The sequence below is a fragment of the Hylobates moloch genome, unplaced genomic scaffold (assembly GCF_009828535.3).
Source record: "Hylobates moloch isolate HMO894 unplaced genomic scaffold, HMol_V3 SCAFFOLD_7, whole genome shotgun sequence".
Taxonomy (NCBI): Eukaryota; Metazoa; Chordata; class Mammalia; order Primates; family Hylobatidae; genus Hylobates; species Hylobates moloch.
In genome coordinates, this window is record NW_026652282.1 from 112911622 (window position 1) to 112925389 (window position 13768).

The 13768-nt window shown below is 35.6% G+C and overlaps 1 protein-coding gene across 7 annotated transcripts in view; it reads right to left on the reverse strand.

The window, feature by feature from the left end:
* Positions 1–1983: 1983 nt before the first annotated feature.
* Positions 1984–13768, reverse strand: part of MBNL3 (muscleblind like splicing regulator 3) — a 117866-nt gene continuing 106081 nt past the window's right edge. For 6 of the 7 annotated variants that reach the window (XM_032757631.2, XM_032757629.2, XM_058441488.1 and 3 more), the window contains exons 7-9: positions 12104–12198; positions 11285–11358; positions 1984–9594 (exon numbers count right to left, since the gene is read on the reverse strand). In XM_032757631.2, the coding sequence (XP_032613522.1) occupies positions 11302–11358; positions 12104–12198 (152 nt within the window). In that variant the 3' untranslated portion in view covers positions 1984–9594; positions 11285–11301. The remainder of the gene's footprint in view (positions 9595–11284; positions 11359–12103; positions 12199–13768) is intronic. The other variant, XM_058441489.1, reaches the window with a different exon arrangement.

Sequence of the window (13768 nt, forward strand, 5' to 3'; positions counted from 1 at the left end):
AAGCAGCCGGCCTTGGTGTAGGCTTATGTGTAGCGTGAGTATCAAAGCACCGAGAGGAATGATTAGCGTCAAAATCAGATCGACGCCGAGGAGGAACCAGAGCAGGGTGGGGTTCAACCATTATGTAATTTTTAAATGTTAATATTCTAAAGCAAATATGGCAAAATGAAAAAAGAAAAAAAAGAAAATCAGAGAATGTGTGTCCATCTGTTAAAGTTTAACAAATATAGGCTTTAAATTACTCCAGAATTATAATCATACCTCAGGCCTGTCACTGTATCATGTCCTCTACAGATGATGACCATGGGACTGGATTCTGGTCAGTGGAATTTTAGAAGTTTCACTATCTAGTCACTATTTTAGGTTCACTATCATATCTGAACTTTCCTGATAATAACAAAATTATGAGAGTCTTCATTTTTTGGCCTTCCTGAGGTGGTGAATGACTGCATTCCTTATAGGAATTCCATCTCTGTGCCTAAACACTGAGATTCAATGCCTACAAGTTTGCTTAAGTAAAACATATTTCCCTTATCTATGCATGTAGGTGTCTGATATTTGCCCATTGGAAAGTCATGCCTTTTTAAATGTGAACACTTCCAGGACAGGCAGCACATTAAATACGGCCATTCTTGAATACCATAGGCTAATTTGTCTCTTAGATCTCAACTATGAGCAGTTCTCCATAGTCTGAGAAGCCCAACAGGAAAGCACTTAAGGGGAAAAGTCCAGATCTATCAGAGGAAGCAGGCCTGACAAGTTGCTATCATGAGGATTTTCCAGGGCCAGAGGCCACCATGAGGGATGAGAAAAGGATGCTGTGAAAAGAATTTGAAAAGTACCCGAGACAAACTTGGTTTACATCTGGTTTTGCCTGTGGGTCAACTTTCTTCTGGCCAATAGAAACTCCAAGTCTCCAATTTGATGATGGTCAGGAATGCTTGCCCTGAATTCTTACCTAACATTCAGCACCCTCAAAGAGAAAGACATTAACTGAATTCTGAAGAGGCCTAAGACCTCTTGTAAATGTCTATATACTGAACTGTTTTTAGTGCTGGTATTATCAGACTCACAGAAACACCTACAAAACATTAAATGGCTCAAAGTGGGCTTATCAAGAAATGCCATCATGGGAACCACCTTAGTAAAACAGGGCACAAGGGGCAAGAGAACTATGTATAGGGCAGCTGACACTTGACAAGGACCCAACCTCCTCCCTGATCCTCTTCACTGTTAAGAGACACATCAGTAATACTTTGCTCTGCCACAGCCTCTGATCTAAACTCTCTTCACTGCAGTTTTCTATCGGCCCAACTCCAGAACAGTGGTCAATGCAGAGAAGTTCCAGATTCGCATTTTTGAAGCATTTTGAAATACGGCAGAATAAAGTATTACCAAATTACATTTACTTTCTTAAAGAACAAAAATGATCATCCTTTTATTACTGTGCCATTTGTTGAATATAACCAATTTTAAGTGAGAGAAAACATTTTAATGGAAAAATTCATGCATCTCATTGTTATGAAATGATTGATGCCCATCTGGAAAGTATGAAATAAACAACACTGGTTTCATATGTTACACTAGGGATGCAGGATAGACATGAATAACTGGGAAAGAGAAACTTCTAATAATGTATCTTAGAATATGCCTCAGGATTTCTGAGGCACAAGAGAAACTAGTAAGCATTCTCTCAAAATTTTAAGTTTTCTTTTATTAAAATAGAAGTGTTTTTCTTGTGTTAGTAACTTCAATCTTATAGGAGTAATAGGTGTAACACAATGGATATATTATCTACATAATTCAAAATACTGATGGTATATTTGGAAATAAATTTACTCTATGAAATATAACATTGAGCCAAATCAGAAATTTAAATATCATTTTAGAATTACTAAATATTAGGATTAATATACTAGAGCATGAATAGCCTTCAAGTGAACTCCTGTGTGAATATGGATTCATAAAAAAAGACATAACCAAGAAGTTTATGCATTTTATTAGAAGAACAAAAAATAAACATAGAAGTAGCATACTAAAATGAGCTGCATAATGTGCACTTTTAAACATAAACAAGCACTACAGCACTATAACTTGAAAAAAATCAAAGCGTCTGCAGTTGAGGGAATGAGCTATTGCATTTTGGAGGAAAAATACTATGGGAAGAGTTGGTACTCATGAAATATTCTGGTCATTATTTAAATATGTTACACATGGCTAATAACTTTCTTATATATATTTTTAATCACCATTTTCCACCCAAATTATGTGCCTCCATTTTTCACATTATTCCAAATTGTTGTTATATGAATGCACAAAGTTAGCCCTTTAAAAAAGAATATATTTAGGAAAATCCTTCAAAAGTTTTTTAATTTAAATCATTGTAATTTGGGAGCATGGGGACAAATGGCTCATTTTCTGTTAAAGCAGCAACAATAATATTAAAAAGAAACATTTTGAAAAGGGCATTCATTCCCATAATCCAGTGATATGATGGTCATATCATTCTCTCAACCGCTAGACACAAAAGACATAGCAACAAAATAATTTGTTTCCATCACTAACAAATAGCATCTCTACACAGAAATAAAGCTCTGGAACCATGCAGTTTTATGACATAAATCTTTAGGTTGTGTGTTTTCGGAGAAAAAAAGCATTGCTTAATAGTTGGGTTACTTTTAGGTCTTGTTACAGAGGTATTTTTTTAAAAAACTAATATGATGTAGATGCCTAGCAAGGATTTTGCAATATCTGCAAAGAGCTGCGACTTATTTCATAGTGATACATTTTTTTTACATATACCATAATTGTGGATGGATTCTATTTAAAGATAAAATTTCTCTTCAATAATCCAGCTTTTGAGTATTAGTGATTCTCTTACAGGCAAGAACAAGTAGAAGGGCTGGAAACTGCACAAATTAGTCAAACTAAATACTTTCTTGAGGTTAGTAATAGAGGGCTTTTTTTGGGGGGGGGGCCTCATTTACATCCATTTGTTATACTTAATTCCCTAATTTGTCTTACTTATTGAAACACAGCCTCTATGTTGAAACTCCACAGTATGACCCCGTGGCTGTCAGCATGTACACCATGTCACGTATTCATGGGGTATCTTTTGTGATGCTTCTACGATTATTCCTACTAATTTATAGGTGATTTTTCCTGACTTAAAATGTCATATCTCTATTGACCTTAGAAAAATACATTCTTGAATCTGGCATATTCACAAAGAAATGTCCATATCAGTACACAGGTTAAATTGGGAAATTATGTTGGAGATAAGGCTGAAGTTGGAGTTCCTAACTACAGAATGAAGGAATGCTTACATTTTATATCAATGGAAATGCTGGTCAGATTGTCAGGCTGTTTGTTGTATGGCTAACTCTAAGTGATTATGGGCTGAGGGAAAAGAAAATTCTAGCCAACTGGCCCTGAGGTATTGGACAACTGTAAGGCTTGGATTGCTTTCTGGCTTTGGCTTATTTTTCTTTCTCTGTAAATGAGAACTATCAAAACGAGTAGCAATACCAACTCCACCAACCCCAGGATGGGCTCCTTTTCTAGGTACTAAAAGTACCTGTGGTGATCAAATGCTTAACCTTTCTAACCTTGACCTCTTCTAGGCCTCATTTCCTGGGGGCAAAAAGAAAGTTAACTGGCTATCTGTAGGTGGTGTGGGAGCTAAAATTGGCAGAGACGGTCAGATTGAAACATTGTCTTCCAGCTCCTGTGTTACGTAAGATTTTGGCTGGTTCTCTTCTGTTTAGTTAAAACAAAACAGTAGGAGGCTGAAGTGGCACAGTTAACTACTTTGTAATCTGGTAAAGGTAGGTCAGAAAACAGCTTCCACTGAACAGGTATAATGTAAATAAAGCCAGTTATAAAGTTGTGCTAGGAGCATTTTTTTTTCCTTTGTTGAAGGGAATGAACTGCCCTATGCTGGCCATCCTTAACTGTTAAGTATCATCTTTCAATGGTTACTGATTTGGTTTTGGTTACTGGATCTTAAAGGAGGAACAGTGGTCAACATTAACAATTTGTCACTTAAAACATTTTAACTGACACATATATCAGCTGATCGCTTTCTGTGAAAGATGAAATCTGATTCTATCATAACGGTAATATCTATCTTGTAATACATGAGGTATTTCACTGCTTGCAACCACTGAAAAAGGAAAACTTGTTCTAGAAACTGCCTGGTTGTGTGTGTGTGTGTGTGTGTGTGTGTGTGTGCACATGTGCGTGTGTTTATAGTGGGGATTAATTTAAAAAGCAAACAATCTTTGCTAATGATCTTGTTAAAAGATGAAGTTATTCTACTCTCGTTCAGTGCTGTTAGCTGAGGCTGACCTGCTACCTGTTACTAGCCTTCTCTTTTGGTGACCTGTAGCAAACTAGAAAGCCTCCATAACAGCAAAGCAACATTATGCTTTAGTTAAGTCTTAGAGCAAAAACACCCTCCTTTTCAAAGCCTTAGAAATAACTCTCTCTTACTAACTTTTCCACTATTATCACAGACTTCTTACATTTAAAAAAAGCTCCAAGGATTGCTTTCATGGACTATATACATAAGTGCAAAAAAGGTGTGTCTCACACATCCGCACCCTAACTGAGACAGTCAATTAACTGCAGCATGTGTTTCTTAAACACTGTTAAGGGGTCATTCCACAGTATCTTCATGTATAGTTTTAAAAATATGAATTAATTTCAAAAGAGGCTTTAGTCATGCATTAATCCTCATATAGCTATATTTGCTTATGTAATTCCAGAAAACAGAATTTTTGCAGCTACAGCTATGCCACTTGAATAGGGTAATTTTGAATTGTTATAAAAAAGTTAGATAATGTATTAAAAATGCAATGATTGTGTTTTGAAGTCTAAATACTGTGGAATCACCCTATCCACACAACAAATTCTATAAACTATAAAGCCTGATTCTAGAATCCATGTGTTATAAACTTTTTCACAAAAAGTCACACAAGGACACAAATTCAGCTTTTATATATAGGCCTTTGGGATTAAAAAAGAACTCAACCATGTCTGTTTTCATAGTTTTGAGCTGTATTTTCTACATGCTCATACTGTCACAAATCACCTATAGTTTACAAGTAAAATGTTCACATACACAAATGTCTAAAGGTAGCCATGTTGTAATTTTGTTGCCAAAGCAACAACTAAATATAATTAGATAACAATTATTATTTGTATATAAAGTTAAATTTGTTCTTAAATTGTGAACTATAAAGGATAGTTTTGGACTATAATCTGTATCTTGTCATACTTCAGTGTCAGTTTAGAACCTAGCTAGGCGGGCAGAATCCATGCAGTAAAAGCTTAAACTTTCTTTAACTTTCCTTCGAAATTAAATTGATTAGTTACTTAGAGCTACAGAAAAGCAATAAAGTGAAACCTTAAAGATGAACAATAAGAAAAATGAAAATATGGTACCAATTAGTGAGTTATATTTACAGTTTGATTAGGCTAGCAATTAAATTTACAAAAAAAGTTGTTATACTCTTGGACATGCTATGTATTCTAGTGCCTTCTACAGGCACTGGTTAAACAAGGCTACTGTCTTAGTATATCTAGTCATCAGAATTGGGAAATCAGATTTCCCTCATAAATTTTGCCTATTTCTGTTTCAATGTATGTGAAATGTATTTGAGAGAAAAATAATGAGGATTTCAGTTTCTAATCATTCTGTACCTCATAGCCTACCCTACAGACTAAAGGAACTCGGAAAACTTGTGGCTGCATTTTACCTAAGAGCATCCTTATCTATACTCTGCAAAGAGGGGGACAAAGAACGAAATAACATTTCAAGTAGCACATTAACTTTCTCTCTTATTTAATAAAATGTAATGTAAATGTCATTCCTTATTCAGACATCACTATGCTTATTGGTAATGCTACTTAAAACAGATTCAAGTTGCAAAGATTAATTTCATTCTGTTTCTGCTGATGGTAGGGAGGAGGTACTTGCTTTTTCCCAAATTGGAGAGCAGGTGAGCTGAGGCCCTCCCATTAGTGAACACCGCCTAGTGGTATAGGACAACACTTATGGCAAGATCAAAGTGCTTCAGCATGTTCAAAAATGCATGAAAAAAATTGATGGAGTAGAGAGAAGATGACTTTCCACATCATGATTAACTACAAATTAAAGCCTCTGATCTAGAAAAGTGAAATGAAATGCCACAGCTGGTTGTGGAATCATGCTCCAATTACAAAAGTAAATACCGTATTTAAATAGCAATTTTATGAATCCATTTATTTTATCTTAATCCCTCTTTAAAATATACGTATGTTATGGTCACATAGTACTTTTTAAAAAAAGTTGACACTACTAAAACCCTCTTAAAGATAACTTTTAGATTATTTTCTCTGTATACATGACCCGTTTTATCCAAGTTTCAGCACTTTCGCATATTTTTTGCAAAAGGCTGAGAAAAATGGACAAAAACAATAAATTTGGATAAATAAAAAGAGGCCCCTCTAAAATACAAAGCTTATAAAATGTTAACTAAGAATCATAAGTGATTAGAATTTTATATATACAATTCATCCAGTAAATTTTTGTTTAGAGTCACTGATTAGTTTTGTGACTTGTCTTTTTAAATGGAAATTTATAGTCTAATGACTTATCTTTCTTCTTTTCTTTTCTTGAATAAAGATAATTTGAATAAGTCATTGCACATCTAAAGAGTGCTATCTTAAAATTGTATTTTTTCCCCAAAACTCTATTGAATTTGATCAAAACTTTAGGGCTTTGAGCTTTCTTTAAGTTCATTTAGAAAACAACTTTTAAAATGCCAACAATGTAGAAAATTGTGGCACCAGAAATACAATGGCCCTAAATACCCCTCACTGAACCTTTTACTTTAAAGTAAGTCATTGTTAATGTCTTCCAGTGCTTAACGCAACATGAAAACAGCTGTACTCTAGGTCTATTATCTATGGTTTATGTATACCTTTGCCCAAAGTCGAAAAAGTTAAGTGAGATAGTTCACTGCATGCAGATGTCAAACTACACAAAAGTTCATTTTGCACAAAAAAGTTCTTGTCTCCTTTAAGGAATGTATCCAGACTAGCTCAGGTGCATCCCTCCTGGATTCATGTAATCAGATCTGCCCTTCTGGAGAGGCACCGGTACAGACCATACAAAACTCAGTTCCATACATGATGAATTTCAAAAAGGCATACACTACTTTCTTCTATAGCAATGTTAAGATTTCAGAAACAGAAATTAACTGGTTCAAAGAGTCCATAGGTAGAGGTCAGGACAACTCTTGATCTCTAATTCCACGCAACATTGTCAACAGCTGACAATGGCTCAATACAAGCAAGGCTGTTTAGAAAGCACTGTTGATCAGGATTTGGATGGATAATCAAGATCAACAGAGTATCAAGTCCCAGAAAGCTAATTTTGCTCTCTCGTATTCTGAGCCAAATGGGTCTGCTTTGGAAGAGAGCATCAAATGTTCTGAAGCACAAACAATGTGAAAAGGAGGAACAATGGGAAGCAGGAGATATTTCTGGGTCCCACAATGGCTAAGGTAGCCTTGGGCAAGTCATATGCCCCTGGATTCAGTTCCATCAACTATGAAAAGGATTTTGCTAATTCCATTGTTCTGTGATTCAAACACTTCTAGCCAGCTTAAGGTATCCTCAATCAGATTTGCTTTTTACTTGTCATTTTCATGAAGGAGAAAAACAATTATTATATATATCTATATAGATATAGATATATATATGATGGTTTTATACTTTCTGGTGGAAGAACACCTATTTACTAGAAGATATTAAATCTATTACTTAATGTAAAATGTCATATGTTTCCACCACTGTATAATAACATTAATAAATGAGTAGAGTGGATGAGATATGTCACACACCACAGGAATTATTTGGTTGTAAAATTCTTTCATAAGTATTAGTAATGTGAATTCAGCTGAGCTCTGTGGAGTATAGCTACTCTGTCTCATTCAAAGGGTGCTAAAACCCGCTCTATTGTCATTTTCAAACATATATAAAGGCAAACGAATCCAAACAAGCAAAAAGGAGGCTTGGTTATGATGTGAGAGGTTCTGACGTTAAAGTTTGGGCAGGGGGACACTTGCCATATATCACAGGTGCTTTCTCCTTCACTGAACTGTTTAACAAAACGAAACTCAGTTGAACCGAAGCTAAAGACAACTACAACCATCTTTCCCAGTTCTTTTGAATAAATCAAGGAATAATTGTAAGTGCTTCCCTGTTCCCTGTCCTAGCCATTTCTCCAAGCCTGTACTCAGGCTCCCTCTGTGATCAACAGAGAAGACTGTCCATTTGGGGAGGAAAGTCCTCATTTGTAACCAATTCTCTTTCACGCTGACTGACTTTTGCTAGATTGCATCTTACTTGTTATTCAAAGACTAGTCTAAAGAGCATGAGCCATTTGCATTTGGAAAATGGCATTTGTGTAAAAGGTGACATTGCCATGGTTTTACACACTTTCCTCCAGTATGTAAAAACTATCTCCATGCCCCCATCTCTGTTTGATTTATAACTTGTAATTAGCATATTTTTAAACTCCCAAGTACCAGTTTCTCAGCTGAAGATGACAAATGGCTCAGTTTTAGACACTCAACTTAGGAGACAGGATTCTCAAGCCACACACACAAAAAATCTAATGGGCACTTTACATAATTTTTAGTATAAATGCTGAGAAATTCATTTAAAGGTAAAGTCTTATTTGCCAAGCTATTTAAGAAGAGTGAATTAGGGGTTAATGTTTTATGAAGTTCTCTGCTTTGTGCAGGTAATTATTTCTCTCTTTAAAAAATCTAGCAATTTGATTGTATTATGCAACATCAGATCTGCAGGTACAAATTATACACATGCATGTTAATGAGCAGGTTTTGTGCACATTCAAAAGTGAGGCGTTTTAAATGTCAGTCCCAAGAAACCTACAGAAATATTCTAAAGAAAGAGAGCATATTTGCATGAACCTGTCATGTTTTTAAGCACACGTACTTCTGTTCCCCACTAATAACACTTTAGTTGAAATCAAACACCACACATATACAGCAAAACACTACAGTATGTAAAAACCTAACACAGCACAACACAATACGACACAAGAAATGGTACTGAATATATTTGTTACATCCTGAATCAACCCAATAGACTATCTTGTAAACAAAATAGTAAGGTAACACTTCAAAAACAGATGAACAATTTATCCACCAAGAATGTATATAGTAAGCCAAAAGCTCACTGTGGAACTACACTTAGCATGGTTATTAGAAAATCACAAAGAGTAATGTAACAAGTTACCAAATTTTATGGTCATGTTCTGCTTGATAATTCAAATAGGATGGATGGTAGTTATTAGTTTTCTATTCATGTTGTTTTAACATCTCCATTGATTTTTAATGCTTTATTTTTTATTTGAATTTGCTGGCTGGCAGGTTTGCTTTGCTTAATACATTGGCTGCAACACGCTTATTGTTGTGTTGGTAGAATAAGACATACAAGAATATATATAGAAAGGCCATATGGAGGTTTCCATGGAAAGATTCTGATACTCCATAACTCTGCTGTTCAGAATTTCAGCTGAAATGGAAAAAAAAGAAAGAAAGAAAGAGTGAGAAATATTGAAAGGTTATTGAACGAAGAGTCAGGAGAGTGTGGTGGGTCTTGTTCCAGTTCTGTCTGTTAACACTGCCAAAATATCCCCAATCTGAATTTCAGATTGAAATGGGGCTTTTGAGAATGATCATGAAAGAACCATGTATCTATGATAGTCTATGATACCCTTTGACTGATGTGGAGAACTGTCCTAACAGAGATGCACTCCAATGTTTAAGGCATTATCTATCTACTCAATGCCAATACTTTTTGTTGAACATACACCCGTGTGTCCACCTTTCAACTGGCATGTACTGAGAAAACATGTTTGATACCGAACATTTTGAAATATGCAAGTATCAAATACACTTTCAACTTTTTCTCTGAATGTTTTAGAGCCATGCAGAAATAGCCTACCTGTGAAATCTGGGTATTGTATTGTACAAAATTACATTTTTGAACTTTAGAGAAATTTTTAGCACCTATTACATATTGAAGTGATTATGTTCTGCCAAATATCTCTACATTTCTAACAAAATCAAGCAAGAAGGAGTCACTCTTCCCAAACATGCTCTGTTGGAAAGTTAATTTGACAACTTGTGGTTACCTTGATGTAAAGCAGCCCATGAAAGTTGGGCAAGTGTTGGCAAAACCTACATTATCATGTTTAGTGCTATTCCCAAGTTGCCACTATCCCAAATGACACCCCCGGAAACAATTACAATTTATAGCTCCCTCAGTTATCCCGTGTGCTCAAAGGTGCCTTTTAAAATCCTTCCTTATGATTGAGGAGACCTATTTATTTAATGTCCAGTCGGCTATCTGCTCTGTCCAGAACACTTAGTGTTCTAAGCCCGTGTGTCCTCAGCAGGAAAGAAGGGCTAGCTGGGGTCTGGGGAACTAGTTCACTAGGGAACAGAACTGCTGCCTCCTTCAACCAAATGACACACTCCAGGTGTGAGAACTTCAAACTTTCGATGACGAAGGTATGCAATTCAGAGTTGGTGCACTATTTTAGTAAGTCCCTAGAATTAATTAAAATACCTAGGAATCTTAAGTGGCTTCAGAAGTCACATGTCTTAAGTGAATGATTGCTCAAAAAAGTGTGTGCCATGATGGGCACCAGGCAAAGAGGAGATTGAGGGTGAAGGAGAAAAAAAAAATCCCACAACAACAAAAATTTTAAAAAAGAGACATGATTGGAATGAAAATAATGACTCAGTTACTAAATTATGTCACTCAAAATTCAATACAATGTCACATGAGAGGCATAGTGCTCACTGTGTTTAACATAATCATATCAGTCAAATCCTGAAAATTCTTGTTTGATCTTCAAAAAAACAGTAAAGCTATAAAATGGTTAAAGAATTACAACTCAAAAGTAATCGGTGCCTCTGGCTAACAAATCATATATTCCTTTAATAATAGGAAAACATTTAAGAATGTGTTAGCTCATTGAGAAAATACAGTACCAGCTGTCATTGCCATATAAAAAATATTGCATATTTGCGCTCACATTTCAATTTGGAAAATTTATAATGTATAAATCAAGCTCTACATCACAAGCAATGTCTATGAATGAAAATATTTACCGAAGCCTTTTAGCAAGTGCAATTGTGTAAATAAAATATGTAGCCTATAAATATTATTTATATTAATACTTAAAGAAACTTACTGTTCTACTGGGAACTTCTACATCTGTGAAACAAACATGCTGCTATTCAGTTCATCTATTGATAATTGGGGTATCTATAGTAGTAAAAAAGATTTTAGATTAAAATAGTTTCTTGAGAGAATTCTGTTTATGTTGTTATATATGTGGAACTTTTAGTCTGTAAGCATGGTTCCCACTTTAATAAGGCAAAATGGCTCTAATACTATACAATAATTATTGTATGTATCTCCTTATAATTTCAAGACTCCCCCCAAAATTATAATTTGCCTTGTGAACTCTGCCTAGAAATACCTAAAGCAAATAAAAATCAAAACAACAAGCACATCTAATGTCCATATGAGAAGGAACTTCTGATGCAATCACTGGGAAATGATAAGGATATCCATGTGTTGGAAAGAAATGTGATATTTTGTTTTCTCTCCAGTGGATCTGAAGGTAAAGGTGATGACTATACTAAGCCAAAGTTTAAACACAATAATCAAAAATGGCAGTGAAATAAATTCTCTTGACCAATGAGGAAGCATTTAAGTAATATTAAGTATATACATTTGAGGATTGGTGTGTTACCAGTAATTAAATATAGAATATCAAGAGCAACATCTGGTAACCAATCAAAAATGAGCAAAACTCCTCTGATTCATCTTGGGATGAATAGCAAAGCACATATAGCATTCTAGAATATACACAAAAATAAAAATTCTAAATGTGACAATGGCTTAAGAAACACATAAGAATCTCACCAATCCAAAAAGCATATACTGTGCATTACCAAAACATTGTAGTTATCTCGATCTGAACAGCTTAAATAAATGGCCAAACCTGATTGCCTGTAGTTGGTGCAGCGAAGGGAACGCTGGTGGCAGGTGTTGTTGCTGCAGACACAGTGGTAGGTGTAGCACCGTGCATCATGGGCACTTTCAGTTGAAAACCAAAGAAGCAACACACGGGAGGGTAGAGGATTTATGCAACCATGACATTTACGATGGAATGAGGTGTGGTAGGTATCACAGCAACAAGCCATGTGACATCATAACGACGAATACATCAGGGTATTCATGCAATCACAGTCAGTGCAAAGCAACACAGCATGGAAGGGGGGAAAATTAAAAAGAGAAAAGGGGAAAGCCAATTATAGTTACCAATATGGAAAATGGAACCATTCTCAACATTTAGTACGTTTTTGAGCAGAATCCCATTGTAGTTTACTCAAAAGGCTAAATTTTCAGAAGGGGCTACAATGAATGCATATGAAAACAAAAATCCAATGTTACAAGGGCTATCTATCTGAAGCTAGTTAAGCAGACAAGTAACTGGACTGCGCATTCAAAATGGAATTAAGGAATCATAAATTGGAATTTAGGTTCACTGACTTATGGACATGAATGCCGTCACTAGATTTGCAGGTGCAAATAGACAGTTATATGTATACTTACCTGATCTGCATGCAAAGACATGGTAGGTAGACTGGTTGGTATGTGGTAGCGGGACAGATATGAAGAATACAGTGAACTATGCATGCAAGTTTTTAAGTACGCCTCTAGCAAACTCCTGGGAAATTTTGGCCATTTATCAAACAAATACATGGAGTACTTCACAGTAAATCTTGTCTTCACAGCAACTATTATAGCTCCAATGGTTAGCAGCTGTGAAATCTCTTGCAGGATGTTTTATCTTTGCCTTTTCTAGTTTCTATCTCATTTAGAAAGTGTTTTGGGTGCTTTCTGATGTCTAGCTCATTTCAGAAAGCAAACCAGGGAATTAATGTGTGAATGGCAATGTGTGAATGGAAAGCATGTATATGTAATAATTTATCATGTCTACATCAATTAAATTCAGATTTTCTGAAAGTCTACAGAGAAAATGAATGGCCAGAGAAAAATTAACATGTGCAATGCCATAGAAACTGAAAATGTACCCCAAATGGCGATTAACAGAAACTCCATAGTTATCCCTTCCACTTATCTCTAGTTACCCATTACCCAGAGCCATCTCTGTTGTCTCATATGCCAATTCTAAAAACACTCTTGTTTTCCCTTTGGCAGTGCAACAATTGTACAGGAAGCAGACCCACTAAGAATGCAGTTTGCATTCCTAAGCAAAGCTCTGAAGGTGAAAGGACAAGAGAGCATCTTCAAGAAAACTGTCACAAAACATGAAGGCAAAGACACATTTCTCAAACTTGCGGAAGTCTGTTCTAATTGTACACATTATGATTCAAAGGTATACATATTGTGCTCCTGTTGGTATTAATGGAAATGTTTATTAATTCCTACAGAAGACAGTCGAACCCTCAGTAACAGGGGTTTGACTCCATTCCCAGGGTTCAGATCTCGCTATGTTAGTGAGTGCTGCTACTATGTGGTTGTCATTTTGAACTTTATTCTCAAGAAGCCTGTTAGTAGTGCTTTTGGGGCTCTGCATCTACTCTGGTCCACCAAGGTGACAAAGGTTAATTTTTTGCAAACTCTCAAAAGGGATGGGATG